This window comes from Accipiter gentilis, chromosome 7 (assembly GCF_929443795.1).
Source record: "Accipiter gentilis chromosome 7, bAccGen1.1, whole genome shotgun sequence".
In the NCBI taxonomy this organism is placed as follows: Eukaryota; Metazoa; Chordata; class Aves; order Accipitriformes; family Accipitridae; genus Astur; species Astur gentilis.
In genome coordinates, this window is record NC_064886.1 from 4,394,408 (window position 1) to 4,421,208 (window position 26,801).

At 49.4% G+C, this 26,801-nt stretch overlaps 3 protein-coding genes across 5 annotated transcripts in view; all 3 read right to left on the reverse strand.

The window, feature by feature from the left end:
• Positions 1-2,615, reverse strand: part of GCN1 (GCN1 activator of EIF2AK4) — a 44,600-nt gene extending 41,985 nt beyond the window's left edge. For both annotated transcript variants that reach the window (XM_049805269.1, XM_049805268.1), the window contains exon 1: positions 2,585-2,615. In XM_049805269.1, coding sequence (XP_049661226.1) covers positions 2,585-2,602 — 18 coding nt within the window. In that variant the 5' untranslated portion in view covers positions 2,603-2,615. The remainder of the gene's footprint in view (positions 1-2,584) is intronic.
• A 374-nt stretch (positions 2,616-2,989) lies between these two features.
• On the reverse strand, positions 2,990-6,456 carry RPLP0 (ribosomal protein lateral stalk subunit P0). Its single transcript, XM_049804202.1, has 8 exons — positions 6,332-6,456; positions 6,063-6,166; positions 5,414-5,589; positions 5,229-5,316; positions 4,803-4,949; positions 4,130-4,315; positions 3,616-3,756; positions 2,990-3,228 (listed from the first exon to the last, which is right to left on the reverse strand). The coding sequence occupies exons 2-8, from the start codon at positions 6,114-6,116 to the stop codon at positions 3,064-3,066; spliced, it is 957 nt and encodes a 318-aa protein (XP_049660159.1). The 5' UTR covers positions 6,117-6,166; positions 6,332-6,456; the 3' UTR covers positions 2,990-3,063.
• A 3,574-nt stretch (positions 6,457-10,030) lies between these two features.
• PXN (paxillin) overlaps positions 10,031-26,801 on the reverse strand; it is a 48,240-nt gene continuing 31,469 nt past the window's right edge. For both annotated transcript variants that reach the window (XM_049804193.1, XM_049804194.1), the window contains exons 4-11: positions 26,489-26,628; positions 25,914-26,115; positions 25,270-25,405; positions 14,095-14,265; positions 13,578-13,751; positions 12,938-13,019; positions 12,420-12,568; positions 10,031-10,394 (exon numbers count right to left, since the gene is read on the reverse strand). In XM_049804193.1, the coding sequence (XP_049660150.1) occupies positions 10,128-10,394; positions 12,420-12,568; positions 12,938-13,019; positions 13,578-13,751; positions 14,095-14,265; positions 25,270-25,405; positions 25,914-26,115; positions 26,489-26,628 (1,321 nt within the window). In that variant the 3' untranslated portion in view covers positions 10,031-10,127. The remainder of the gene's footprint in view (positions 10,395-12,419; positions 12,569-12,937; positions 13,020-13,577; positions 13,752-14,094; positions 14,266-25,269; positions 25,406-25,913; positions 26,116-26,488; positions 26,629-26,801) is intronic.

Sequence of the window (26,801 nt, forward strand, 5' to 3'; positions counted from 1 at the left end):
CCTGCTGGGGAAAGGGTCACTGTACATCATACATGATGAAACTCAGAAACCTTCCCCTTAGGCTGAGGGATAACTGCTTTCTGTTCGTTAACCTGTGGTCCCTGTCACGGCACTCATGCTCTGTAAGATACGCTTACCCCTCTAAAAGTAACACAGAGTAAGAGGTAAGATCAATAGCCTAGAGTACAGGACCTTTAAAAGCAAAAAAAAATGCACTTCAAGAACGCAAAGGTGCTTTTCAGTGTACGTTATCTCCTAAAGCCCACATACACCCGAAGGGGGACTTCTAACCGCAGATGACCAAGGGCTGACTGTAATTGCCCATCCTGAAAAAATGACCTGTGGTTTCAGGCTGTCAGTCATAGAATAGAACCATAGGAGGGTTTGGGTTGGAAGGGACCTTAAAGATCATCTAGTTCCAACCCCCCTGCCATGGGCAGGGACACCTTCCACCAGACCAGGTTGCTCAAAGCCCCATCCAACCTGGCCTTGGATAGTTGTGAAATTCTGTAGTCAGGCCTAGCAAAAGAATAAACTGCTCACATTCACTCTTTTCCCAAATTAACAGGCACATTGCAGGGATTTTGTAAATTGGACCCGCCAGATTACAAAAGGTTGCGCGCCTCACTATCAAACTCCTTCCATGCGCTATCAGTAGCGCTCAAGGTTACCCAAGCAAAATGAAAAATCACATCACACAACTGAATGTTTTTTTCATGCCTGTGCTACTGAGTGCCTGGATCTGCCAGCTGGAAGGGACCGAAACTGCTTACTGAGTTTAACTCCTATAAATAGTTTGTTTCAGTTTTCAAGTGGTATCAAGACAGTGAGATACACTGTCTGGAAAGACTAGAAAGAAGTTTACGTTCTCAGCGACCTGCTCCTTCAACTGCTGAAACCATTTCCCTGAACGTCCAAGTCTTCCAAGATATGCAAGATAAAAACTTTCTCTGGGCTGAACAGGGCTCAGCCAGGTCTACGTTCATGGGTTTTCTGCATTTATATAAACGAAAACACAGCTCTCCAGAAAAGGCTTTTAAAATTCACTTCTTAAACTGAGCAACTTTATATGTTAATAATAATCATCATCATCTTTAGGAAGGGCAACAAATAAACATGCCTTTATCAAAGCTGTTCCTTCCGTCTTCAGGCAGAGCTCTACCAGTTTTGCCACAAGTTTTCTTCGAAGCACAGGAAACTTGGCAACTGAGAAATGGCAACTGCCTCCACCCTTCTCAAGAGCTGCTTTCAGTGAAGTTTTTTTGCTGACATGCAGGAAGGGTAATTCTGTGCTGCAGCTACCCGGCATTTAGAGAGGCTGTCCACATTTGCCTGACCCTGTGACCATCTCTCACCCTGAGCTCTCCTTAAAAAATGGCTGAAAGCAGGGCTGCACCTCTGAACACTGAGGCACAGGTCGACCAACGCTGTTACCATCAGAACTGACAGAACAAGTCGCCATTAGAGAGCTCACCTTCTTTTCAAACCTTCCAATTACATGAGTTTGTCATATGCAAACTCAAACCAAGCTGCACTTACTCATGCTGCTTAATCAGAAGCAGGGAGATGTACAGACATGAAAAGCACATTCGAATTATCCCAACAGTCTAGAAATTAAAACTATAAATGATGTATAACACTCCAGGACTTCCCAAACAGCTTAGTGACTTGCACAAACGGCACAAACTATGACTCCCCAGTCTCCAGGGAAGAGCTGCTGGGACAGGCTTCACCCATTTGCTTTTTCTTTTTATTAGGATGTACATGTACATGCATTCCAAGGCTAGGACGCAAGCAACGCTGCTGCAACCAAACGCAGAGAACAAACTGCGGGATTTGTACTAGTAAGGACCTGATCCTGAGAAGGCTGGGATCCGCCTTGGGAACATCCCAACCTAACGCACCAAGCTGGAGAGAAAAAAAAAACCATCAGGGCATAACAGGCGACCCCAGGCACTCGGGAGCGGTTCCACCCCGGCAGGCTCCGCTCAGCCGCCCGGAGCGGGGACAAGGCTCGGGCTCTCCCTTTCCAAACGTGGCTCCCAGCCGCCGCAGCCCCCGCTGAGTCGCTGGGAGCAGGGGGGAAGGCGGCGGGCCCGCCGAGCCCGGCGTTGGGCCGGCAGCCGCAGACGAGACGCAGCCGGCAAGGACGCAGCTTGTGCCAGTCGTTTATCGGGAACCGACTTCGGGAACTGACTTCGGGAGCGGGCGGGATCCATCCCAGCGCGGCAGCCGCCGCCCCGCGCTTCTCTCCGGGCCGCGGCAGCCGCTCACGGAGCGGCGGCTCAGCCCCGGCTCCCCGGCCGCCTCAGCGCTGGAAACAGACCGACAGCGGGGCGTCCCTTCCCTCGCCCCGCCGGTCGGGGCACGGCGCCGGTGCGGCCTCCCTGCAGGCGGCTCCAGCGGGCAGCGCCGGCGCGGCCTTCCCACCCCGGGAACGGCTGCCACGTCCCCGTCCGGCCGCGGGCGCAGGGCCAAGCCCCGCAAACGGGACGAGGGAGCGCAGCGATAGCGGGAACGGGAGGCGGGCCCCGGCGGAACCCCCCCCGCCGCCATCGCCGGGGCGCGACCGCCCCGCACTCACCTGCGTGTCGGCCGCCATGGCGCCGCCTGTGACCCCGGAAACGGTAGCGGCTTCCGGTGCGGGCCGCGCGCGCGGAGCCGGCCGGGGCGGACCCATCTCCATGGCGACGGCGCCGCGGCCTAGGCCCGGGCCTAAGCCGGGGCCTGGACCCGGGCCCGGAGCTTCGCCCGCCCGGAGCGCGGGGAGAACCGGCGGAACCGAGCCCTGAGCGTTGGGGAACGGGGAGGGCGCGGGCGGTGGCTCCACGGCCCAGACAACCCGCGGGGAGAGGCCTCCGCTCGGCTCCGGCTGCACCCGACAACACCCCCCCCCCCCCTCTACCGCCAGGAACAAGCGTCCCTCGGCAGCCCCTCCGTTACGCTTCTCGCAGTGATCTGGAGACTACACCATCGATGCGAGGACACGTCAAGGTGTAAAATAGCTTTTTATTTCTCCCACTGGACCAACTCTGACACAAATAAGACAGACGGCAGCTGCTGTTAGTCAAAGAGCCCGAATCCCATGTCCTCATCAGACTCCTCCGATTCCTCCTTCACCGCCTCCTTCGCCGGAGCGGCGGCAGCAGCGGCGGCGGGTGCAGCTGCTTCAGCTACCACAGGGATGGCAGCCACAAAAGCGGAGGGGTCTGCCAGGAAGGCCTTCACCTGCAAAAAGTGTGGGGGGGGAAAAAGGTAAACTCAAAGGAAACAAACATTTTGCAGGGTTGAACCTTTGCAATCGTTAAGGGCAACGCTTGCAGCTTGCCAGAACCCAAACGGATGCACTTATCACTGCCATGTATGAAGAATCAAAGACATTTCAGCTACACTCAAGTGCAATAGCCCCAGGGAGGAAGGAATGCCGGGTAGTTCACCTTTCTCCTGCCACTCACACACAACACGTGGAAGCAAGAACCCCTTTTCAGGACAGGTCCCCCGCACACAGGCAGGTCAGAGTTCTTTCAAACTAGGCGACACGCAAGGTGTTTCTGTGAAAGTGCCTGGCTGGATTTTTAACACCCCTCTGAGCGGCAGATCAGACCCAGCCATTACCTTTTCAGCCAGCGGGAAGGTGTAGTCAGTCTCCACCGCCACGGCCAGGACCCGCTTGTACCCGTTAATGATGGAGTGGGGCACAGAAGCAATGGTCGGGTATCCAATTTGCAGACAGACGCTGGCGACGTTACGAACACCCTGTGAAGAGAGAGAATCAGGTTTCTGTGCTCTGAGAAATAAACTGGGCTAGAAACCACGACAGATGACAGCACATTTCCACGCTGCCGACATAATGAGGGACAGCGTGCAATGCAGACAAGTAATGCAGCTCCAGGGAAATTAGACAAGGATTTAAATGGCCTCAAACGCTTTCTGAAATAGCTTCAGATGAAAAAGCCTACAGAAGGTACTCCCTGACAGACTGTTTCTGCAGAGCACTGGGGAGAGCTCCCGGCTCTGCAAGAGCCCACAGAAAATAACAGAAACGATACTTCATCCCGGGGCAGTGCTGGCTGCCACAGGGATTAGGCAGAAAAAGTGGAACATAACAGGAACGGGCTGTGGCACTCACCTCCAGGAAACGCTTGTGCAAGGTCTCCTCGGTGATGTCCAGCACTTCGGGATTGTAAATGCTGCCATTGTCAAAGACCTGCTGGATCACCAACCCGAAAGAGAAGGGGGAGATGTTCAGCATGTTCAGCAGGGTGGCTTCGCTGGCACCCACTTTGTCTCCGGTCTTGATGAGCTGCACATCGCTCTGTGGAAATAAGGGGAAAAGGAGTGAACATTCACAAAGAAATTCAGGCACGTCAATGCAATGGGATACAAATGTACATTTCCAATCGCGAGAGATGGAACTGAAGGAACAAATGAGCACAACAAAAAGAGGTTCCAAGTTCAGCTCCATGAGTTGAGAAAGCCCTAGACCACACAAGCAGCTGCATCTCAGCGAGGAGAAAGGCAGCGCCCTTCCTCCATTACCTGCAGGTAGATCGCCTACAACTTCCTCCAGCAGAGCTTAACCACACAGCTGAGATCCAATGGAAAACTTAAGTCCCCCCGCACTGCGTACTGGAGCCAAGCAAGGCCTCCTCCTTCAAATACCCCAAATGCAGCAGTCAGACTGCCGATACAGCATTTCAGCACTAATGGGAGCTTTGACCTTCACAGCTCTGTCAACTGCCACAATCAGGCCCCTCCAGTCAAGGAAGAGCTTCGACAACAGCAGCATGCTGCTCACTAACCAGAATTTCAATGGTCCCTCTGGAGATCTTCGTGGTGATGCCCAAGGCCTGGAAAAAGGAGGTCTTCTCAGGTCCGAGACCAGTGTTCTGGGCTGGCACAGTCACATCACAAGGAGCAATAGCGCCGGCACGGGCAGCAGCTGGCACCTGGAGAAAGGTGAAATGAGAAGCTGAAGGAATGCTCACCTCTCAGATCTCATGGGATGGCATCAAATCCCTCTTGAAGCACTCCTCCAGGATGGACGCCACCCAGGCACACACAAGTGAGACAGAAGTTGAACTTGAACAATTTAGCTTAGGCTGCAGCGGCCTAGTTCCCAGCCCTTGAAGACTCCAAATAATCAGGCATCCCACACACAGTTTCAGTTTTATTTTTAATTCTGTATCTGCCAGCCCAGAGACACAGTGAGGGCTGATCTGCCCTACCTTGTTAGCCAGCAGCATGTCCCGGATCTCAGTCAGATCCTCCTTGGTGAAGACAAAGCCCACATTCCCACGGATGTGAGGCAGCAGCCTGAAGGAAAGATGACAGCCTTCAGTTCTACTTCTCAGACAACGTCTCCTCCTCCCAGACAGAGGATCCATGAAAACACTCAGACAGCATTACCCACTTTTCTAAGGCAGGGTTATTCTCCAGATGACCACGAATAGCTTTGCGCATCATTGTATTCTTCCCCATCAGCACAACAGCCTTCCCACGCAAGGACATACGGATTTGCTGCATCTGCTTGGATCCCACATTATCTGCTCCCACAATGAAACATTTTGGGTAATCATCCAGGAGTTGCTATAGCAAGAAAGACACAAAGAAATCTGGACCAGTGCACAGAGCAGCATTAAAACCGCAATATATTAAAACGTAAAAAATCTGTCAGGAGTTTTGAGAATGCTCAGCTCAAACTGACGTTGGGTGCACCACAAGGCTGCACCTTTCACTCAGCTGTCTGGTTAGATCCCTAAACAAATTACCTCTGTAACTGCCACAGCAAATTCTCACAGGAACCTTAAAAACGGTCTCATCCGGACTATCTTCATCTTCTCCTACCGCCACGTAATCCTTCCTCACACAGACAACCCATGGCACCCCACCTCTTTTTCAGAGAGCTCCCCCATGCCCCGCAGACAGGCCAGCCCGATTCCCGCTGCCCCTCGCAGCGCCAGGACCGCTCTCCGTGGGCCGGGATCACCCCCGAGGCCTGGGCGGGGGCACCAGCCCACGAAGGCCGAGCCTCAGCCCTCCGGAACCGCGCCGACACTCACGATGATTTTCATAAAATAGTTGGACTTCCACGTAGCCCTGTCTTCCCTGGGCATCGCGGCGGTGCTCCAAGGATCGCCCGGTGGGTTTAAAGACGAGATGGGACCTGCCGTGAGAGAAGCGCGGCTCAGCCCGCACCCTTTCCTTCCCTTCCCCAACCTCCTCCCCGCGGCTCCGCGCTCCCCGCTCGACAGTCCGGCCGCGGCCCAGGGCTCCGGGTTCGCTCCCAGCCCGGCCCGGGCCCACGGGAGCCGCCGCGCCGCGCACCCACCTCCACGAGGGCTCCGGGAAAGAAAGGCCGGAGGGCGGGCCCACCTCCTTTTATACCGCGACTCAGGCCCAATGGCAGCGAGCCGCGAGGCTACCTCGGCTCAACCCATTGGCTGCCCGCCGTGTGTCAATCAGGGCGAGCCGCCGTCCTCATTGACCACCGCGACTGTCGCTTAGAAGGACCGGCGGCGGAAAGCGCGGGCGGCGCAGGAAGCCGCTCGCCTCGGGGTAGGCCGCCCCCTAGCGGCCGGAGGACCGCAACAGCAGCAGGGGGGCGAAGTAGGGGGGGTATCCCTGGGAGCACCCCAACCCCAGAGGGGTGACCCGCTTTGGTTCTGGTTTCTCACAAGCTTAAGGGCTAGAAACAAGGGCAACGCACACGTGAGAATAAGGGTAAAAATTTTATTAGCGTAACTGCAAGAATTTTAAATGGAAAAAAAAAAGAAAGCTGAGTTAGAAGTTTACAAGGGAGAAAAGATATCAAAAATTAACTGTCGACCCAGCGGAGCATCCCCCAGCCCAGCCCGGACGTGGTGTGAAAGACCTTCCCCAGGTCCGGGGGGGGCTGCACACAGAGCTGAGGCCTTTCAAGATGAAACCCACCCAGGAGCTGCGTGCCACCGCAGCCCCCCCACCCGTCTCGTCTCCTCTCCCCTCCCCACCCTGGGGACACCCCATGGCACAGGTCCCTCCTCCTCTGGCACTGTCCCCAGCCCTCGCACCCCATCTCACCCCACACGCCACCCTCCCGGGCCGCTCACTCAGCGCAGTGGCTGTGCTACCCTAAAACTGCATCTGAAATCAAATTACAGGCATTTTGGACACCCACAGTGGCAACAGCCACCAGAAGTCATTATTTGGCAGAGTAGCATCCACGTAGCACCCCAGCACGTCAGAAACCAGATAAATCCAGGACACGCTCAACATCTTGCTCGGGAGGCAAGTGTTTAACGATCTCCGTTAAGCACCGACGACAGACGAGCCTCCCCTTCGGCGCTGCGCACCACCAGCACCCCTCCGCAGAACCCGGCACCCGGGGTTTTCCACGCGTGCCAGAAGCGTCACTTACGCAAGCCTCAACTAGCAGTGAGGTAGGTTAAAGACTCCCCGGAAAGGGAAACTGAGGCACATGATTACACAGTCTGCAGGTGTCACTCAACAAGTGGTAGTGCCAGAAGCATCTTCTCTTCCCCCCTCCAGTACTCCCGCCACAACAGCTTTTCGTCCTCTTTAGCAGGGCTGAAAGAAGTTGACATTTTCAGCAAGACAAACACTCGCAGCTCAGAAACGTCCATTTTAAGTCAAATCGATTTCAAGATGAAAAGACAAACGCATTAAGGTTTCTTGCCTCACAAGCTCTTCAAGAGCTGCGCTCAGCCCAGCTGCCACAGCTTTAGCTCCAGTGCTTCCTTGCACAGCTATCCTCGGTCTCACAACCACAAACTGAGGTTCATTTGTACGGGGAAACCGGTGAAAAACAGTTTCAGTGACCCAAGCAGGGCAGAAAAGCACCGCAGCAAGGTTATGCAGGACAGTAACCTGCAGATTCTAGCCTAAGGTCGGGCTGGTTTCTGACACAGTTGCCCCCGGACCCCTAGTGCACCTGCCAAGCTGAAAAGCACAACCAGATGTCGATGGTGATATTGCTGTAGCACTCTGGAGGAGTAATTCCAAACACCGCTCCCTGGGCTGCTTTGGCTGTTACCACAGAACACCATCAGGTATTTCAACGTAGTATTTCACCTTCCATAGCACCCTCCAGCCAGAGACCTAGAAGTGCTCTAGCAAACGTGAACTAAGCCTCACAATAACCTCACAAATCCAGGCTAAACTGCCCCCATTTTACAGATGGGGAAACTGAGGCACGGTAAGGTTTAGTGACTGGCCCAAAGTTACACAGCTAGTCAGGAACAGAGTCTGTCTCTCCCAGTTTCTTCTCCTTTGTCACAAGACCTTTCTTCCACAGTAGAAAAGGAACCCCTTCCCCAATTAGTCCTGCTCTGTTTTCAGGTGGCTGAAGGAGGAGAAACCGAGGGCCAAGGTCTGAGCTCTTCCCCCCTGCAGGATCATATTAAGACTCACTGTAACATCCTGGAAGCTGGGCTTTGGGAGAATGGCAGGTGATTCAATTACAGCAGTTTACAGGTTACAATAAAAACCAAAAAACACACTTTTAGGTGACCTGTGGGGGGATTGGGGGGGGGGAGAAGAAAAGCTATTCACAGTTCACCTGCCTGTGCTAGGAAAAAAAAAAAATACTAGTCACATTTCCTTCCCCATAGATTCCAGCCCCTCCCAACCCACAATAAAAAGAAAATATTGAATGTTAGTTAGGCTTAACAAAGCATTGAGGTTACAGATTCAGTAAACCAGCACAACTGGCATACTGCCTAGAACAGCACAGCTTGATATAAAAGTTGCTTTCTTAAAATCACTTCAAAACCGATTTCTGTATAAGAGGATTAAAAGTAAATTAGGTATGAATTCAAAATCAGTGTAGAAATCTACAGTTCTTATCAAAGACAGGATACAGTATTCACTTCGATAGTAAAACTCCAAGTGCGTCACACGCACCTGACCCAAGGGACTCATTATACCAGTAACAGTCAATATAAAAGGTTATTGCTCTAGCATCTCTCAGTAGAACATGTTTAACAAGAGCACAGAAAAGGGAAATACCAAGGGGCTGACAGGTCTCATTAGCAAAGAGAGGAAGAAGAAAGGATATAAAGTTTGGATTTTTTTTTTTTCCTGGCTTCTTAAACCCCTCCACTTCTCCCCGCTCTTGTGACAATTTCAGGCCCCGATAGATGGGAGAGTTTCAGGCCAGATAAACACACACACATCACACTCGCTCATGACAAGGATGGATGAAAAAGGCTGTGCTCTAACCTCTCTGCACCTGCTTTTAAAGAAGGGACAATGTCTTTTCCTCTCTCCCGGGAGCAGCAGGCAAGGGGAGGAGATGCCCTGAGCAGGCCTGGGTGCTGACGGAGGTGCCTGGCATAGGACGTCACCCACAGGAGCACACACCAGTGCTGAGGCATGGTCGGGGTTTACTCCACCTCCTGCTCCAGTGTGTTGAGAAAAGGCAGGGAATAACAAACCAGGGAAAAAAAGCCCCACACAGTAACATTTTGATTGCTCTTTAAAAAAAAAAAAAAGAGAAAGAAAAAAAAAAGTAAGTGGTATCATCTCCTTACAGTGTAATGGAACTGGAGAGACCCTTGCAGGGTCTTGGCTGCCTGTGCTGATGCTCTGATCTCAGTAAGTCACACACGCCACGTGGCTCTAGTGAGTGGAGCCAGAGTGGCACGGAGATCACAGTGTGCCCTTGCTGTGCTATTGCTCAGACTGCACACATGCAGACAAAAGCCTGAGAAAGAGGTGTCAAAGCGGAGGGCTGTGTTGTCTGCAACTGTCACGATTCGCTCAGGGAGCTGACACAGGCTGAAACGTACTGGCAAAGATTCCTTCTGCCAGGAGGGGGCTGGGTAAAATCTCCCTGTTGGAGCCCTCAAGCTAAGCTCAGCTGTCAGTCACACACACAGACACGCACACCGTAATGAGGGGACTCAGCCTCTCTCTACTGAGACACAGCAAGGGCATTTCCAGTTTAATGGTCCATCTCATCTCTGGATCTACTGCCTCTCCATAGCAGCAGAAAGCACTCCCACCCCACCCCCACCCCACCCTCCTCCCCTGCCTGGTAGCATTTCTAAATCACAGTAATGTTCAGAGAGACAGAACTGCCAAGGGGGTGGCAGAAAGATGCTTAGCGCCCATCTATGATGCCTCTAACAGAAGAGCTTGAGAAAGCAGTTCTGGCAGTAGGGCTTGTCGTTCTGTTCTTTGAAGGTTCCTTTGTTGAGCTGCTTGAGGCAGAAGGCACAGACAAAGTGTTCGGGGTGAAATTTCTTGCCCATAGCAGTGATGCAGCGTCCTGTGATAGGCTTCTGGCAACCGGAGCAGAGCGAGCCACGACGCTCATGGTAATGCACCTCGCAGTAGGGCTGCCCATCATGCTCAAAGAAGCTGCCATTGATGAACGGTGTGAAACATTCCTGCAGGAGGACAAAGCAGAAGGGAACAGAATGTGTAACAAGCTGGGGATGCAGGCAGCTCCACAAGCCTCCTCTGCTCTGTGGCACAGCCTAGCTCTACTGTGAGCAGGGTGAACTGCTGCCTTTCAGCGTTGTCATACTGTTCAGAGCGCCAAGCTCTCTCCACAAAGAAGAGTTTCCAAGGAAAGGCTGAGAGAGGGAGAGATACAGCCACAAGCAAGGGAATTAACCATGCTCCTTCCCCCAGCTGGTTTCACTTCTACAAAGAAAATTATACAGATGAGCTACCACATGTGCCCAGCCAGGAGAAAAAACACTCCTTCCCCTGAGATGGGAAACACTGCAGCACCTTTCCCTTTTTTTCTTTTTTTTTTAAAAAATCTCACTCCAGCTTCCCCACAATGGCAGGCAGAAGCAGGGACCAACACAGACTTTCATGCAGCAGAATTCTAATGAACGTGCGGCTGGTTCCAACTGCGAAAATGAAGCACAATTCGTTTTCACGAGTGATCTCTCCAGAATGGCTGGCATTCCACTGATACACTTTGCACAGGATCGTGCATCTTGAAACATATCCACCAGGTACACACGCATCGCTGCTGGGAGAAACTGCTGTTTGTTCTACAGTGCTAATGATTTTGAACAGATGAGGAGAAGAGGATACAGCAGCTATGTACTTATTAGCATCCAGAGCTCCTCACCCCCCTCAATGTCAGGCAGCTGAGGATGCTACACTTCAGAACCTGCACAGAAGCACCCACTCTCCCTGCAAGACTGGGGGGACTCCCCTCCTTGTACAAGTGGGAAGCTAAGGCAACAGGGTGTGGGGGAGAGTTAAGGATACTGCCAGAATTACCATACATATCAGCAGCAAGGCCCAGAGGAGAAGCCAGATTTCCAGAATCCTGGTTTTGCTCAGCCCCAACACCATCCTCTTCCCCAGGGAGGACACACAGTATACCACACACAGCTGGACCCCAACACATACACAGGAGTCCAGCAAACAGCATGCAGAGGCATGAATAGCTAAACATTTGCAATGTTTAGTTTGCCTGCAGCAAGTCCAAGACTTTTTCTAATGCTGACAATTAGTCCAATAAAGTCCCCTCCCTCACTCAGCAGGACAGCTGAAAAGTCTGCTCTGCTTTAGCAAAAACAGGAAGAGAATCCCATCTCGTGTCCTGGAAGACATCAGTGCTGGCCCCACTAATAGTCACAGTGTGGCAGCAGGGGGAAAGGAAAGCAGAACTGCTTGACGGAAGTCTCAGTCTCTGCACAAAAAGGCACACCGCTCCACAGCCCCACGCAGCCAGGACTGCCACCTTCTGGCTCAACTCTCTGCACACCACTCTGGGAGCCACAGATAGTTCTGGACAGTCAGTCCCAACAGCACAGTGACAGTCCGCTCTGAGCATCACAACAGGAATTAGCAGCTTGCGGTTCTGCTGCTTGTTCTGGTCTCTGCCTTTCTTTCCCAATCTAGCAAACGCTGGCTGATTTTGCTCAGCTCTTGGGGCTTGTAAGAGTTAATATTTGCAAGGCTCTCTGAAAGAGTGCCAAGCATTTCATCTGCAGTATTCCTGTTTATTATGCCTGTTGTATGGAGCCTGCCACTATTTCACTGACTTGCATGTTTGTCTGAACAAGGTCAGTCTCATTAGTTTACATTGTCAGATGGAGCATGGGAGGAAGATCCTCAAAATCTGATCGCTGAGGCAAGTGCTTAGAGAGAAGCTTAGCTTATAATTATTTAAAGGTCACAGAAAATGTCTCTGTTTATCTGTGAGCTGCTGCAGAAGCCCATAATTGCAGCTGGGAACAGAAAGACCAAAGCAGCTACAAAGTTTAATGTAAACAGGCAGAGGAACAAGAAGGTGTTTGGTTGCTGACATGTTTTTATCTTGTGGGGCTGGCTGCCCTTCACTACCCCACAGACGCCTTTTCCCGATAAGCAACCAGATGCCTGCAGGGTGGAAATGAGAGGGGTCGTACAGCAGCAGCAGCAGAGAACCTTGGGTTTCTTACCCGACAGACAAAGCATTCAGGGTGCCACAGGGTGTTCAAGGCAGAGATGTAGTTCTCCAGGATAGCCCGGGCACAGCCTCCACACTTAGGAGCAAACATGTCAAAGTAGTCTTTGCGGCAATAGGCTTTGCCATCCTTCTCATGAAATCCTGCCAACGGAGAATAGAGGCAAAGAGCATCAGCTCCTGATCTTTACCTAACACCAGCCAAGCTCCGCAGCGTAACCAGCATGGGTAGCATCATCCTTCCCTCTGCTAATGCACAGACAGAGCAGGTAGCTGTTCCTTGTTCTGCCCGCTGCCCTTCCTGTCCCATGTGCACACATGCACATGCATACCCTTCCTCTCCAGGGAGAAAAGAAGATTACTGCTAGCATCCTTCCCCCATAAACTGCTATATCTCTTGGAACTTCCATCTTCAGTAGTTCCCCTGTCATCAGTCAGGCTGCCCCCTAATAGCAGCTCTGCCTTATGCATTTGTCTGCGGTTCAGGGAGGAGAATGCATAAACCAGCAATACCTTCGGGTCCAAAGAAAGCTCCACACTGGGCACAGAAAAAGTGTTCAGGGTGCCATGTCCTGTCCAAAGCCGTCACCACTTTCTGTTCAGAAGAAAACAAAGTGCAAGTCATGTAAATGATGGCTTCAGCTTGGAGGTAAGGCGGGGGCAGGGTGGGGGGAAGAACACATTAATGTTGGTACTGACAAGAGCGTGCATTAAAATAGACTGTCCTTTAGAGAGCCGAGTCAATTCTCCCCCGCCTCTGGCTCATTCAGGCTTTCCCCACTGCACACTTTTTTTTACCCTAAAAGGATCTTAGGCACTGCTTCCTCCCTTATACAGGGCCCCGTCCAGCTCTCAGGACTAGCACTGGTGCCTGTTACTACAGGCTACCAATAGACAAATGCTGAGGAATCATTATCGGAATGATGGAGCGATGTGGGGTTCTGAAGGAACTTCAGTGAAGGTAAGAGGGACTAACTCCTCTTGCTAGTGTAAGAATTTGACTGGGCCAAGTTGTTTCCCTTTCAGAGCCAGGGCAAAGGAAAAATAAAAGTCCCCAAACAAAATCTTCCACCCAGGACACACGGGTGGAGTTTTTGACACCCAGGCCTGCAGCACATTGCCAGCACCCTTAATCCCCCTTCAAGGAACTCACATCAAGGATCGGCCCGTTGCAGTAGTAGCAGCGAGGGGAGAAGAGGTTGTGATAGTCCTTCTCGCAGTAGGGCTGACCATCCCGCTCAAAGAAGTTACGTGACCCGATCTCCTCCTGGCAGTGGGTGCAGACGAAGTGCTCAGGGTGCCAGGTTTTCCCCATGGCTGTAACTACCTGTTGGGAAGAAAAACTATGAAGGGCAACTCTATCTCCCTCTCCCCTAGACCACATGACAAGATACCAGCTGGAGGTCAGCAAGAATGATAAGTTCTACTACTCAAGTGAGCCCTGGACTGGGGTAGCATGAAAACTGAATTACCTATCATCTCAGGAGAGGGAGTCCCTCAAGGGCAGGGTAGAGGTCACTGGAGGAGCTTACAGCGTACCTAGCCAGTGGATAAATAGAGTACTTCAGTTTCTCCAGCATCTCCAGTCTCTTCAGCCTCACGAAACAGCCCTCCCCGTTACTCCCAGCTGCAGCCCAAGACTGAGCAATGAGACAGCACCTTCAACTCACCTGCCCAGCAATAGGCTTCTTGCAGGCTCCACAGACACCTTTGGCAACCGTAGCTACACCCAGTTTGTTCAGGTCAGACTGGAGACTTCCCAGCATGGTGTCCAGCTGACTGCCAGGCTTGGAGGCTGTGGATGGAGGGGAGCTGCTCCCGGCTTTCCCCTGCGCCATGAACTGCAGGGAAGAGAAAACAAAGACTGTAAGGCGAGTGCTGCTGAGCTTACAAGATAAATGCCTGCTGTTGCTGCCAGTGGCTCCTCTGTAGAGACGGACAGGAGATGGCTAGGAGACAGCTACACTCTCTGCAGAAGACAGTGATAGTCAGGACCAAGTACACACATGTATTCTGTCCACGCAAAGACGTGCAGAGACCCTGGGATGTGTAATAGCAGAGCTGTGAACCAAGGATTTGATTTTCCTTCACTGTCATACAGCAGAAGTCACTAGCAGATCCCAAGCAGCGAGTACAGTACTCTCTAAGCCTCTGCCAAAAGTCTCCCTCTACCTCATCAGTTCCTGGCCAGCTGACAAAGCAGAGACGCCATCCAGAGGGCCCCTTCCCCTTGACCCCTCTCTACTTCTGTGCTGTTGCTCTCAGTTGTCACTCTCTCCTCTCTGATGGAGATCCCTCTCCTCTTCCTCATCTCGCCTTCCTTTCGGCCAGAATAACTTCTCCCTTTCGGCTAAGAATATCTTCTCCCTTCCCCTCCCTCCCTCCCTTTGCACCACCTTCTGCAGATCTTTTTCCAAGTCTCCTTTGCCCCCATCAGGTGGCTCTCATCCCAAGTCTGAGCTAAGCAAGTGGAAGCAGGAAGGAAATAACTCCCTTCAAGTTGCCTGCTGTTTACCTACAGAGAGGGCAGTGCATCCACAGTAGAGTCCCAGCAGACAGGACTGCAATGGAAAGACTGCCACGTCTATTGTTGGACCGCTGGAAATGCACGGGGGGTGGGGGGAAAGGGATTAAGATACTTGTCTCAGAAACTGTTTCTGAAACACACCACCACAGCACACATGGCTTGGAAAGGCTTCCCAAGAAGGAGGGGGAGAAATGTTTTACTTAGGTTCATAAGTTATAAACAAAGTATATGTTCTCTTTGGCCACCAAAGCCCCCTTTTGCAGGCTGTCCTGGTTTCAGCTGGGATAGAGTTAATTTTCATTCTAGTAGCTGGTATAGTGTTATGTTTTAGATTTAGTATGAGAATAACCTTGATAACATACTGATGTTTTTAGTTGTTGCTAAATAGTGTTTATACCAAGTCAAGATTTTTCAGCTTCGAATGCCCAGCCAGAAAGAAGGCTGGAGGGGCACAAGAAGTTGGGAGGGGACACAGCCAGGACAGCTGAACCAAACTGGCCAAAGGGGTATTGCATACCATGTGACGTCATGCCCAGTATTTAAACTGGGGGGAGTTGGCCGGGGGGTGCTCGGGAACTAACTGGGCATTAGTCAGTGAGTGGTAAGCAACTGTATTGTGCACCACTTGTATATTCCAATTCTTTTATTATTATTGTCATTTTGTTATTGTTATCATAATTATTGTCTTCCTTTCTGTCCTATTAAACTCTCTTTATCCCAACCCACGGGTTTTACTTTTTTTCCGATTCTCTCCCCCATCCCACTGGGTGGGGGGGAGTGAGTGAGCAGCTGCATGGTGCTTAGTTGCCAGCTGGAGTTAAACCACAACACAGGCAAATTGCAGTAATGAAATACAGATTATTTTAGCTGACTTTGCACTTCAATAGCTCCTGTCAGGTTTAGAGACACCCAAAGAAGTCCCTCCCTGAGATGTTGGTCTGGAGCACGTTTTCTCTTACGAAGAGGACAGATTAAAACAGACATAAAATCTACACTTGTGAGCAACCCATCAGCCTGCTGCCAGCACAGCCAGAGGAGCAGGGACACACTGAAGTGCTTCACAGCCTTGGCAGAACCTGCCCTTTCAGTCACAGAAGCTCTATTCCCTGTCCTGCAGCTGGTTGTACTTCTAGTCAACTAGTTTACTCAATGACAAACCCTGGTTTCTACTCCTTTGTATAAAAATTCTCATGAGATACATAATTTTTGTTTTTTGTTGGTTTTGTTTTTGTGGGGTTTTTTTGTTTGGTTGGGTTTTTTTTGGTTTTTTTTACACATACTCCTCATCAGCCTTGTCTCGTGTGCAGCACGACTACCAACGGCACCTAACACACAGCTTTTCCCCTCCTCTCTCCTCCCAGCCATCCCATGACTTGCAATCTCTCCTAGTCCAGCAGCACTGAGTGTCCCCATCACACCCCAATGTCCTGAGCTTAAAACAAACGCTCCACCACACAGCAGTTATTTGCTACCAGACAGTTACAGCGAATGTCTCCAAAGCACACCATTGCAAGGACACTTCTCACAAGAGGGAGACAACAGGCCTTTGTACACAAAGCCAGAGTCCCAGGACAAAGCCAGGGCTTGCTGCACAGCACAGCAGGAGGAAAAGGGCTGGACTGTGTAAAGAGAATCATGTCCTCTCTCAAATCAGGGGCTTGAGGCCACCAGGCTGGGCAGGCACACATGCCACACACAAATGATAAATACCATCTGGAGAGAAACGAGATGAGATGAATTCAACACATAGGAAGAGCACTTCACCCTTGCCTGCAGACCACACACTCCTGCAAGCCACAGCTGACCTCCATGCAGGCACAACCACCCGTGCACACTACAATTTCCTCGTGGCCTGGTGATCCAGTTCTTGACAGCTCACAGATGAGTCCACACCTAAAAGAGGTTTGTTTCCACCTCCTGCACACAATGCCTGCTGCTTACAGGGGACACTCAGCACAGCATCCATGTAAATTCATCATGCAAAGGCCCTTCAAATTCCCGCCCTTCACCCATGAGATCTGCCATCACTGAAGTTCAGTTAGGAGCTCTACAAGCAGCAAACCATGCACTACAGGATATTGTCTACATTAATGGCACTGGGAGCTCTCAGAGCAGATATAGCAGCATCTGCAGCACACGCATTGATCAGAAAAGCACACCATGCTGAGGAAACAGAAAGGAGGTCCTGCCTTCTCAGGGGCGGGGGGGCCCAGGGGTGCACGAGCAGCCAGCAGATTGGCACTGTGGACCAGAGGAGGAGCAGAGGTCACCTGAAAAGTACAACAGTTCAAGATGCAGAGATGTTTCCTTACACACTGCCCAAGAGCTGCCTGTACACATAACATAGCATATCATTGCACTGCTCATATACGTTAAGACTTCCTACCACCCTGGAGCTACAGCCCTTCCCTGACAGGAGATGCAGAACACAGCTCTTGATCATACCATGTCCTCCCCAAAATCCACTCGCACTGTGGACACCTGTCTAAACAGGCAAACACAGGAAGGACTGCTGATTTGCTCCTTCCAGTATCGAGATGTTGCCAACTTTTACTCCCCCCACTCCAAGAGCGATTGTGGCAGGGCGAGTTGCAGCCTGTATTTCAGAGTTACCTTCTTCATCTCGGAGGGAAATACCAACTCCCTGCTGCATAAAGTGATCATCAGGACAGACAGGAACCACACACACAGCAGCAGGTTATTGCACAGACATGTACTTTGCAGTGCTAGACAGGCACAGCTGGGATTAGATACTGCCAATGAGTCCTCTCTCCTATGTAAGAGTTCAGTACCAGCCTTTACCTGAACATTATATCTATTGAGCTGTCAAGTTGGGAGCAGTACTAGGACAGGAAAACACTGCTAAAAAAACCAAACCAGAAGAGAGAAGCCTGCCTGCATCTGTGGGAAGAATGCATCATCTTCAGTTTGACAGCCAACAGAAACTGTCTTGGTGCTAGGGGTCGAGGTCTGGGGAGAACAGGAATGCCTAGGATCTTCAGGAGGGGTGCCCACAATAGAAAGCTCATGATAATCATCATCAGAAGTTTCCCACTGGAAGGGAGGCTGGGGAGCCAAGGTGAAGGAAGAGGAGGAGACCGGACTAGGAGCTGGGGTAGATGGCACATGGGAAGGCTGAGGTGGAAGTGGGAGGAGAGGCGCAGGGCCAGAGACATGAGAGGGAGCAGTGTTAGCAGGGACTGTCTTTGCAGCTTCTTTGGAAGGCTGGAGCTGGGGAGAGGCTGGAACAGAGACCGTCCTCCTTGGAAGGAGCGGGGATTCTGGAGGAAAAACCACCTAGAAAGACATGGAGGAAGAAGAAAGGTGAATAAATCCAAAGAGGAACCAACAAGCACTTCCTGTAACAGGAAGGCTGGTTGTTACCAGTATGTTTATCTAAGGGCAAAAAAGCAGCAAGAAAGAGAAGGGAACTAGAAAACATGCTTCTCTCTGCAGCTCAAGGAAGAGCACCATCTTATACCCAGAACTTCCTGCACAGGTACAGTACTAGAGAAAACAAAGCACGTCTCTATGACAGGCTTCCCAGTGTGGTTTTAAAAATAATCCCCACATGGACATTTGACACGTGACAGCAGCAGACTGCAAAACAGATACCATCACCAGCATCCTCAGATCCCACTCCAATTCTTAAACATCAAGAACTAGGACTCGCAAGCTGGTTCCCTTTTCAGGCCAGACAAGGGTGAATAGAAAGAGTTAGTTCTTCATTTCATGTTACTTAGGCCACTCAGAAACTTAATCTGCACCTCCACACAACGCTATCTGAACAGAGGGACATGCTGGAATTTCCCAGCACATGTCCCTGCTTTCTACCTTCTCTACTTGCTGTCCACCATTACGCTCTTCCCCCTGCGGTCTGGCAGTGATAATGACCCCCTCTGTCAGCCAGTCATCCTGGCTTTTCCGTTCTTCCTGTTCCTGTTTAGCAATGCCCAGTCTGTCCTGCAGCTCTTCAATCAGGCGATCTTGGGACTCAGTCTTGTGAAATATGGCAGGACCTAGTTTACGCCTTGGAGAGAGGTCACGATACATTGGATGCACATTCGAAGTCTCTTTTGTCCTCTTGATTAAAGATTTAATCTAAATGACAAAGGTAATCATATCAGCAGAGAGGAGCAATGTCAGAGCAAGCCCCAAGATGCAACAGCACAAACTCAAGCCATTAGTGACAACTGTGAACACGAAGAGTGATGACATTTATTCCACGATGCCAAAATTCCTCTTGGCACAGCCCAGAACAGTGACTCAGTGCAAGGAAAAACCCCGTAAGGATAATCACAACAGCCAAAAATAACTATCTAGAAAAGGAAGGGAAAGATTAATCAGCAGGAAGCCAAGATAGGAGGTGCAGCATGACCACTCCACTGAGCATTAAAGAAACCTCAGCATCACAAAGACACAGAGAGCAACCTCTCTGTGTTTGCCCTTTACAGGCATAAGACTCTTGGTCAGAGATGTCTGGTGCACAAAAGCATACTTCCAGCACTGGAAGGAACACTAACAGCTCCAGCAGTGAGACCTAAAAAGGCTAGCAGAGCAGAGGACCTGCCATCCCAAGTCAGGAACATCCTCCAGTGGCACGAGACAGCTCTTTTAACTTTTCAGAGGCCTCTATGGACGGAGCCTTACCCCAGTTAGGGAATAAAAGTCCATTTCACGGGGAAGTCCCTACAAACTGCCATGTTCTGTGCTGCTGACTGACATGCAGAAGAGCCCACAAGATAACACAGAGGATTTCAAAACTCCATGACATGCAGCTGTCAGTAACATTGCCCAGAGCTGCATGCTGTTAGTGTGGGTGAGTCCAGGCACACTCACACCACACATGAAATGTTAGTGCACTGTGAGAACAGTCCTAGCTAGGACTCGTCCTACTCCTACATTCATTCACTGCCTGCCTGGCCTGATGCAGATATCCTCTCAATGGGTGGTTTGGAGATGCATGGCAGATCCCATTCAGCTTTCCAAATGTTTTCAGTAGATTCTGGAGCAGCTGCAGAGCTTCTGAACTGCTCATTTTCCTGGGCTCCTCCGGCTTTGTTCATGTTAGCAGTACTTGCCTTCCTAGGAGTTCTCTCTCTGCCCTGCCTCTTCTTGACCAGATCAGGACAGCCATCTACCTTGGTTTCATGTGGTATTTCAGCTTTCAGCTTCCGTCCTTGCTCCACTACAAAGCCCAAAGGGTTTTTAGTGTCTGGGAAGACATCCCACCGATCCAGGGCCACAACAGAAGGTTCATACACAGGATTTAAAACACTGTCATTCTTTGCATGTACCTCTGGCACATGTGCAGACAGCTCCAGGGCCCACAGCTCATCTAAAGCTGTTTCCACACTTCTGGCCTGGGAATGAAGTGCTGAATTGTCCCTGAACTCTCCCTGCTGATCCAGCTCTTTAGGTATCTGCCCCTTCCCTTGACCATTTAAAGTGTTTGAAATTGGTACACTTGAGATTTTGGGGTCAGTTCTCTGCTCCTTCTTCTCAGTCTCTTTTGCCAAATTGTTCTCTAGGCCTTGTGCCTCCACATTAGCGGATCTACACAGAAGCTCCACACTGGAAGCTGGCACAGCCTGGAAAACATTTCTAGAAGAGTCAGGCTTTCTGCTCAGCTGAACCAGGCTTGCAGAGGTCATCTGCTCCCCACGAGTAGCAGAACCAGAAGAGACTCGCGGTGGGGGCACAGGGACCACTTGTGGCAAACAGGGCATATGTGGAAGAGAGGCAGAATGCCCCGAAGTAGGCAGAACTACAGTGTTACTGCCTTCCTCAATGCAGAGGACTGCTGAGGGGGCAGACGTCGGCACTGCCGAGTCCCCACTGTGACTTGCAGAAGGGTGTTTGGAATGGGAAAGCACTGTTAAGCTGTGAGGAGTGTTGCTGGAGTCTGCATTTGCTGAACTGGGAACCGGTTCTCGGAAGGGTTCAGAAATCAGAGACATAGTGGAACTAGTCTGCAAAAAGGAGACAGAAGGAATAAGGAGAGAAAAAGACAGAGGTAAGGAGAAGGAAAAAAAGCAAAGAATTAAGCATTATAGCAATCATGACCTCCAAATCAAAAAGTCACATTGATCCAAAGCCTTACTTCCAAGAGTAAGGAAGGAAAATGAGATACCAAAGAGCAGAACCAGTACGATGGGAGATAAAGTTCTACAGTCATCGAGATCCTTTTCCTATGCCCTCCTTCTAAGTGATAGCTCATGTGTATGTGTTCACCTGCAGCTGCGATGGGGGCATGCAGCAGCCACTGGGAAGCCAGCTACAAACCCAGGAATGTCTAGACTATGAGTAAAGGTCACTTTAACTTACTCATAGTCAGACACGTAGATTTTACATTTCAAAGATGGAAAAAAGGCAATCAATGAATAGAACAAAGCATGACGTTTTCTTCTTGATACACTAATAAAATGCTCCGTTTGCCTGAGTTCATGGTAATGAAAACAAAGCTTCAGGGCATTCACAGCAAGAACAGATGACATGGGCTTTGTTCTATTCACATCACTAATCTCACCTTGGATGTGACACATACTGAATCTATAGAAGTCTGTCAGTCACTCCATGCCCTTGTAAGCATTGCTTAGGTGGCTAGATTAGCCTCTTCCCCTTAGGCCAATGACTCCACATTTACATTGTAATAGAATCAGTATTAATTTTGATCCAAAATACACTCTAACAAGAGCAACTGATACAGAGTTCTCTTTGACTTACAGGGCCTTTTGAAAACAAAAGATCATGGGTCCTCCTTTCCCCATTTTCAGTGATTCCTGGCTGAACTCTAGGAGACAAACTGGCATTCCTTCTTTTTCTTAAAAAGGGAAAATCAGAACAGTGGCTTGGACAAGTTCACACAGCAGGACAGCCTAAGATCAATGCTGAGCCCTCCCAGTTTTAAAAATGTATCCACAACGGATTTCCAAACCCAAGAGCTATCAAGACCTGCTCTGATTCTTAGTCACATTTTCCAAAGAAGCCTCAAGAAGTTAGATGCTTACGCTCTGCGGCAGCAGGGCGTGTAACTTCCTAAGCCCATGCATGGTATCTCAGTCTTTACCTACCTTTCTGGGATACTTATCATGAACAAAAGGATAAAATTAACCAGAACATGCACAAAATCTACCAGTAGATGGAAGAGACATATACCTTCAGCTGACCTAAGCTGCTACCATTCCCGAAGGGTCAGGAGCTGGCACGCACACACACATATGTGAAGTCACAACAGCAGCGCTACAGGGAGATTGCACTCAGAAAAGAGCAATAGGGGCCCGCAATTCATTACAGATTGCTCCTCCCCTCGAGTAGCACAGCAAGACCCACAGACCCACAGTCACAGCAGATAAGAAGAGGAGTAATAAGTACATTCAGCAGTTGAAATGAGGGAGCTTCCCAACATTGCCCTCCTCCTGTATTTCACCTAAGCTGGATGCACCTGTAAAAGTAACCTGGTTTTACACTGTGGTTCACACTTAGCTTCCAGATTTCCTAAAATTAAGTCAGTCATTTTCAAGGCAAGACTACCATTTCCCTTAATAGCAAGTATTTCCAGCATATTAGAAACATACTAGCTCCAAACTAAGAGCAACGGTTAAACACTCAACAGTAATAGAACAGTTAAATACAAGCATCTAGCTATGCACTAAGCAGGCATCATATTACACAGAAATGGCAGAGGTTGAAAAAACAAGCGCATTAAGTAATCTCAGTGGCTGCTGACTGACGAGCTAGATTACCAAAATCAAATGGATTCTGTAAGCAAAAAGAATGAGCAACTCATTAAAGCAAGCAAAAGATGATAGAGTAATGTATCAGCCTGTAATAGCACCTTTTACTCTGGGTTATGAGGGAAACTAAACATTGGTGCCTCCACTCCTCCCATCCCCATCTACTGCAACTTCCAGCTGTACCAATTACCAACTCCAACTAATTACACATCACACTCAGTTTTTCTGTTCTATTTCTTGCAACCGCACATAGGTCTGGTACTTCAAAAATAGCTTTTCATCTTTTACCTTTGCAAAGACTCCACCTCTCTCCCTTACATCCTGCCACTGGTACAGACTAGAAATACATTTTTAGACAAGCTAACACCACTAGTTGGCATAAATAGAGGAGGTAAAAACAAACAAAAAAGACTGAAGGGAAAATGAAGCAACTCAGAGGACAGGAAAAAGGAAAGTAACTTTTAAAAAACAGTCAATGACAATCCTAACAAAAGGTAAATGATCACAGAAACAATGTTCTTTGTGCTTCAGGAAGAATGTTTAGACACAGATGAGCTCGATGCATCACAAAAATACTAATGGTGTGTTTATGAAGCCCAAATCTTATAATCTTGCTGCATTTCAGTTTGCTCTCAGAGCTCAACCAGAAACTAAGCCAGGAAGGCAGGCAGTATTACAGAAAGCAGCTCGTCTCTGTCATGCAGGTTTTATTGGAGTTGCACAAAGATTCTTAGGCCTTTTCTCAAGACTCCAAAGCATTTGAACACCCACACCGCGAAATGCCCTCTCCTTGTATCTTGCAAGGAAAACCTGTGCTGGACAAGGTCATTCTCAGTTGCCAAGAGCTCACCTAGGAGCAAAGGCTAGTGGCAGGAACCACACCTTGAGCTTGTTTTCTGAGCCCTGATAAAAGCAGCAGGGACAAGGCCACAGCACTCAAGCTCCCACAGCACATGGAAGGAGCAAGGAGCAGGTGGGAACTCCCTCCAGCTTCTCAACAGTGCAGTTTTTCAACCAGACCAAACAGACACTTGTGGATATTCTGCACTCTACCCTAGGACTTAATATGGAGGAAAAAGGCATTTTGACACTAAGGTGTCAATATTTGCAATTGACTAAATACACACTACAGTAAGCCTAGCGAAAACAGTAACACCTAGATTCTCACAAAATGAAGTACATGTGCCAGAAATGGCAGACTGAATTGAATTCCAGCAAGTGCAAGGCAAGTGAAGTGACCCAGAGCGTGCACGCTTACTGCTGGGTTCTGAACTCACGCACTTGGTGAAAACTCCAGGTATTGTAATGACCTCCGTGAAACCCACAGCACACATCAAAAGCACTCACATGAGAGTTCTCTCACAGAGAGAGCAACAAACAGCAAAGCTGTCATTTAATGTCCTGTCTACCTCTCCTCACAAAACATTCCTCAGCTCTGGTTGTCCCACCTGAAGTCATGGTAGGAGGAAATGGAGTTCAGCACAGACAAGAAACATCAAGCATCAGCACAATCTTCCACATGAGGAAAAAACAGAGAGTTAGACACTTTCTTAGGATTAGAAAGCAGACTTGCACGTGTATGTAAGAAAGGCAGACCCAACACTGACAAAAAGAATATATTAGATATTTGCTTTCTCTGCCTCCCTCAGAACAAATTTAAGTGAATAATTCAATAAGGCTATAAGCAAAGCAGCTGAAAGTAGAAAGTAAGAAGAGAAAATATTTTTCATTTTGCTATGATTATAGGTAAATGAAGTCTCATGAAAATACGTTCCACAGTTAACCATCTAGTGCGAGAATGTTAACATACCTATATGAATAAAGAACAAGTTATCCAAGTACATATGCCAAGTGCTTCACATTTCAAGATGACCATGGGCAAGTTACTCCTGAGCTTATCCTATCATGGGATTTTTATGTGCTGTTTGTGACTGAAGTAGCAGTTCTTTTCCAATACAGTAGTTTGATTTCCAGACAAGATTCTGAATAGTATTTGCCATCCTTTGCCCCCACAAGAAGCTCAGACTTTAATCCCACTTTGAGGTGAATAAGAAATACCGTTTTAAGATGGAAACCTTTGAAGTCTCCAGCTGTCTGATGCAAAGGCTTCAGTGCTCACATTACATGCCTGGAAGATGCTCCTCAGGGAAAGCACATCAGGGTAAAAATACACTCCAAAGAGGAGGGTCATCCCACAGAACAGAAGAGTCTGGTCTCTGTCAGTAAGCAGACTGGTGTCCCATGCTCCCCTAACTTCTTGTTAAGTCATAGCACAGCAAAATAATTCACCCTGTACTGAGCAGTAACTAAGCTCATTATCTTTGGCAAACAAACTGCAGAACCAAAGGAAAAACAGACCCTAGAACTGCCCTACCCTGCCAGTGATGAGAATTTATAGCAGTCGAGAACACCTACAGCAGCACTCAGAAAGCACAAATACCACCATAGGAAGTTTCTCAGAACAAGTTTGAGAGGTGAAGAGGGCGTTCTGGAGACCAAAGTCAGTAGATGTGGCTAATGGGCAAGAGAGCCTGGGGGTAGGGAGAGACAAGATGAAGTATTAAGTTGTCATGATAGGGTACCTTAAAGTCAGAGAGAGATGCCATCAGCTCATCCAGTTCTCGTGTAGCTGAAGAAGCAGATATACGGGTCTGCTGCTGACTGGCGGTGACCCGTTGAGGGCTGCTCACCTCACCTTGGCTCACAGTGATTGCAGGGCTGACCAAAAAAAATAATAAAAAAAAAAAAATGCATTTAAGCCTGGGAGAGCACTCCTAGACTGAAAGTCCCATTGCTTCCCCAAGCAAGCACAGCATCACAAATTTCATCAGCACTGCCCACCCTGGCCAGCCCTCCCCCAGACCCAGGTTCCACAACACACACAGACCCTGTCTCTCTGCCAAGTCTAACATGAGTGTGTACAGACACAACCCCTATCCATTAAGAAATGGGCAATGACCAAACATTCATTTTGTCAGACAGTGGGTATTTGTGATCAGCTATAAATCCGAGTTTGAACCTCTTTTAACATGACTTAGGTATTTTTTCATCCAGGAGTAGATAAAAGAGCACCAGCATCTTCATGCAGCTGCTTGATTTCTGACCCTTGAGACAAAGCCCACCTACTGTCAGTCCCCTGCAGCATCTGCCCCTACACTACAATCACTATTCCCACAAGAGCCTGTTCCACCCCACCCAAGCCAGCAACCAGCAGAACACTACTCACACTGGACTTGGCACAGAGCTCTCCAGCTCATCCAGCAGGCTCTCCACACTGGGACGCACATCTTCGATCCCACGTGCACCGTTTCGCTTTGGCTTTTCTTTTGTAGGGGGTGCAGCCTTCCCTCCCACAGAACTGCTGCTCTCTGGGATGACATAGTGAGGTCCAGTCACGCTGGGCAGTGATGGGCTTCTGCTGGCTTCATCTTAAGAAAGGGGAGCAGAAAAAAGCCATTCAGATCCCTAGGTCCATACATACATGTTCATTACAGGCAAGAGCAACAAATTGCCCAGAAATCTTGTGGAACATACATCTTTGAGGATATTCAGAACTTAACAGCCCAAGGGCCTGAGCAACCTCATCTAACTTTGAAACTTTAGTTAGAGCCAATTTTGAAGTTGGCCTTGCTTTGAGCAGGGTGCTGCACCACAGACTTCAACAGATCCCACCCACACTAAATGAATCTTTGATCAGGGGCTGGAGAGTTCTCCCTCAGTAAGGATGTTGGAAGGAAAAATCAGGCTACTATTTTGAGAATCAAACTATGCACTCATACCAAATGTCTTGCTATTCCTCACCTGCTGGAAAGCCACTAGCAGGATTATGTTGAACAGCATTCAGTTCCAGAAGAAGTCTGTCCAGTTCTGAGAGGTTGCTGCCCAAAGAGGAGCTGGTCATTGTGGGAGATGGTTCTGCAGACTTCTGCTTGTTCGGGAAACTAAGATAAAAGGGAAGCGTGAAACTTCTATGTCAAGATACAGCAGAAGGATGGAGGAAAACTTACATTAAGTTCACAAAGTTTACACATGTACTGTATTCTTTTCAAGCTGATCCTTTTAGCTCTGGGGGAAAGAAGATGTGTGCTTTGTGAAATGACTACAACACAGCCAC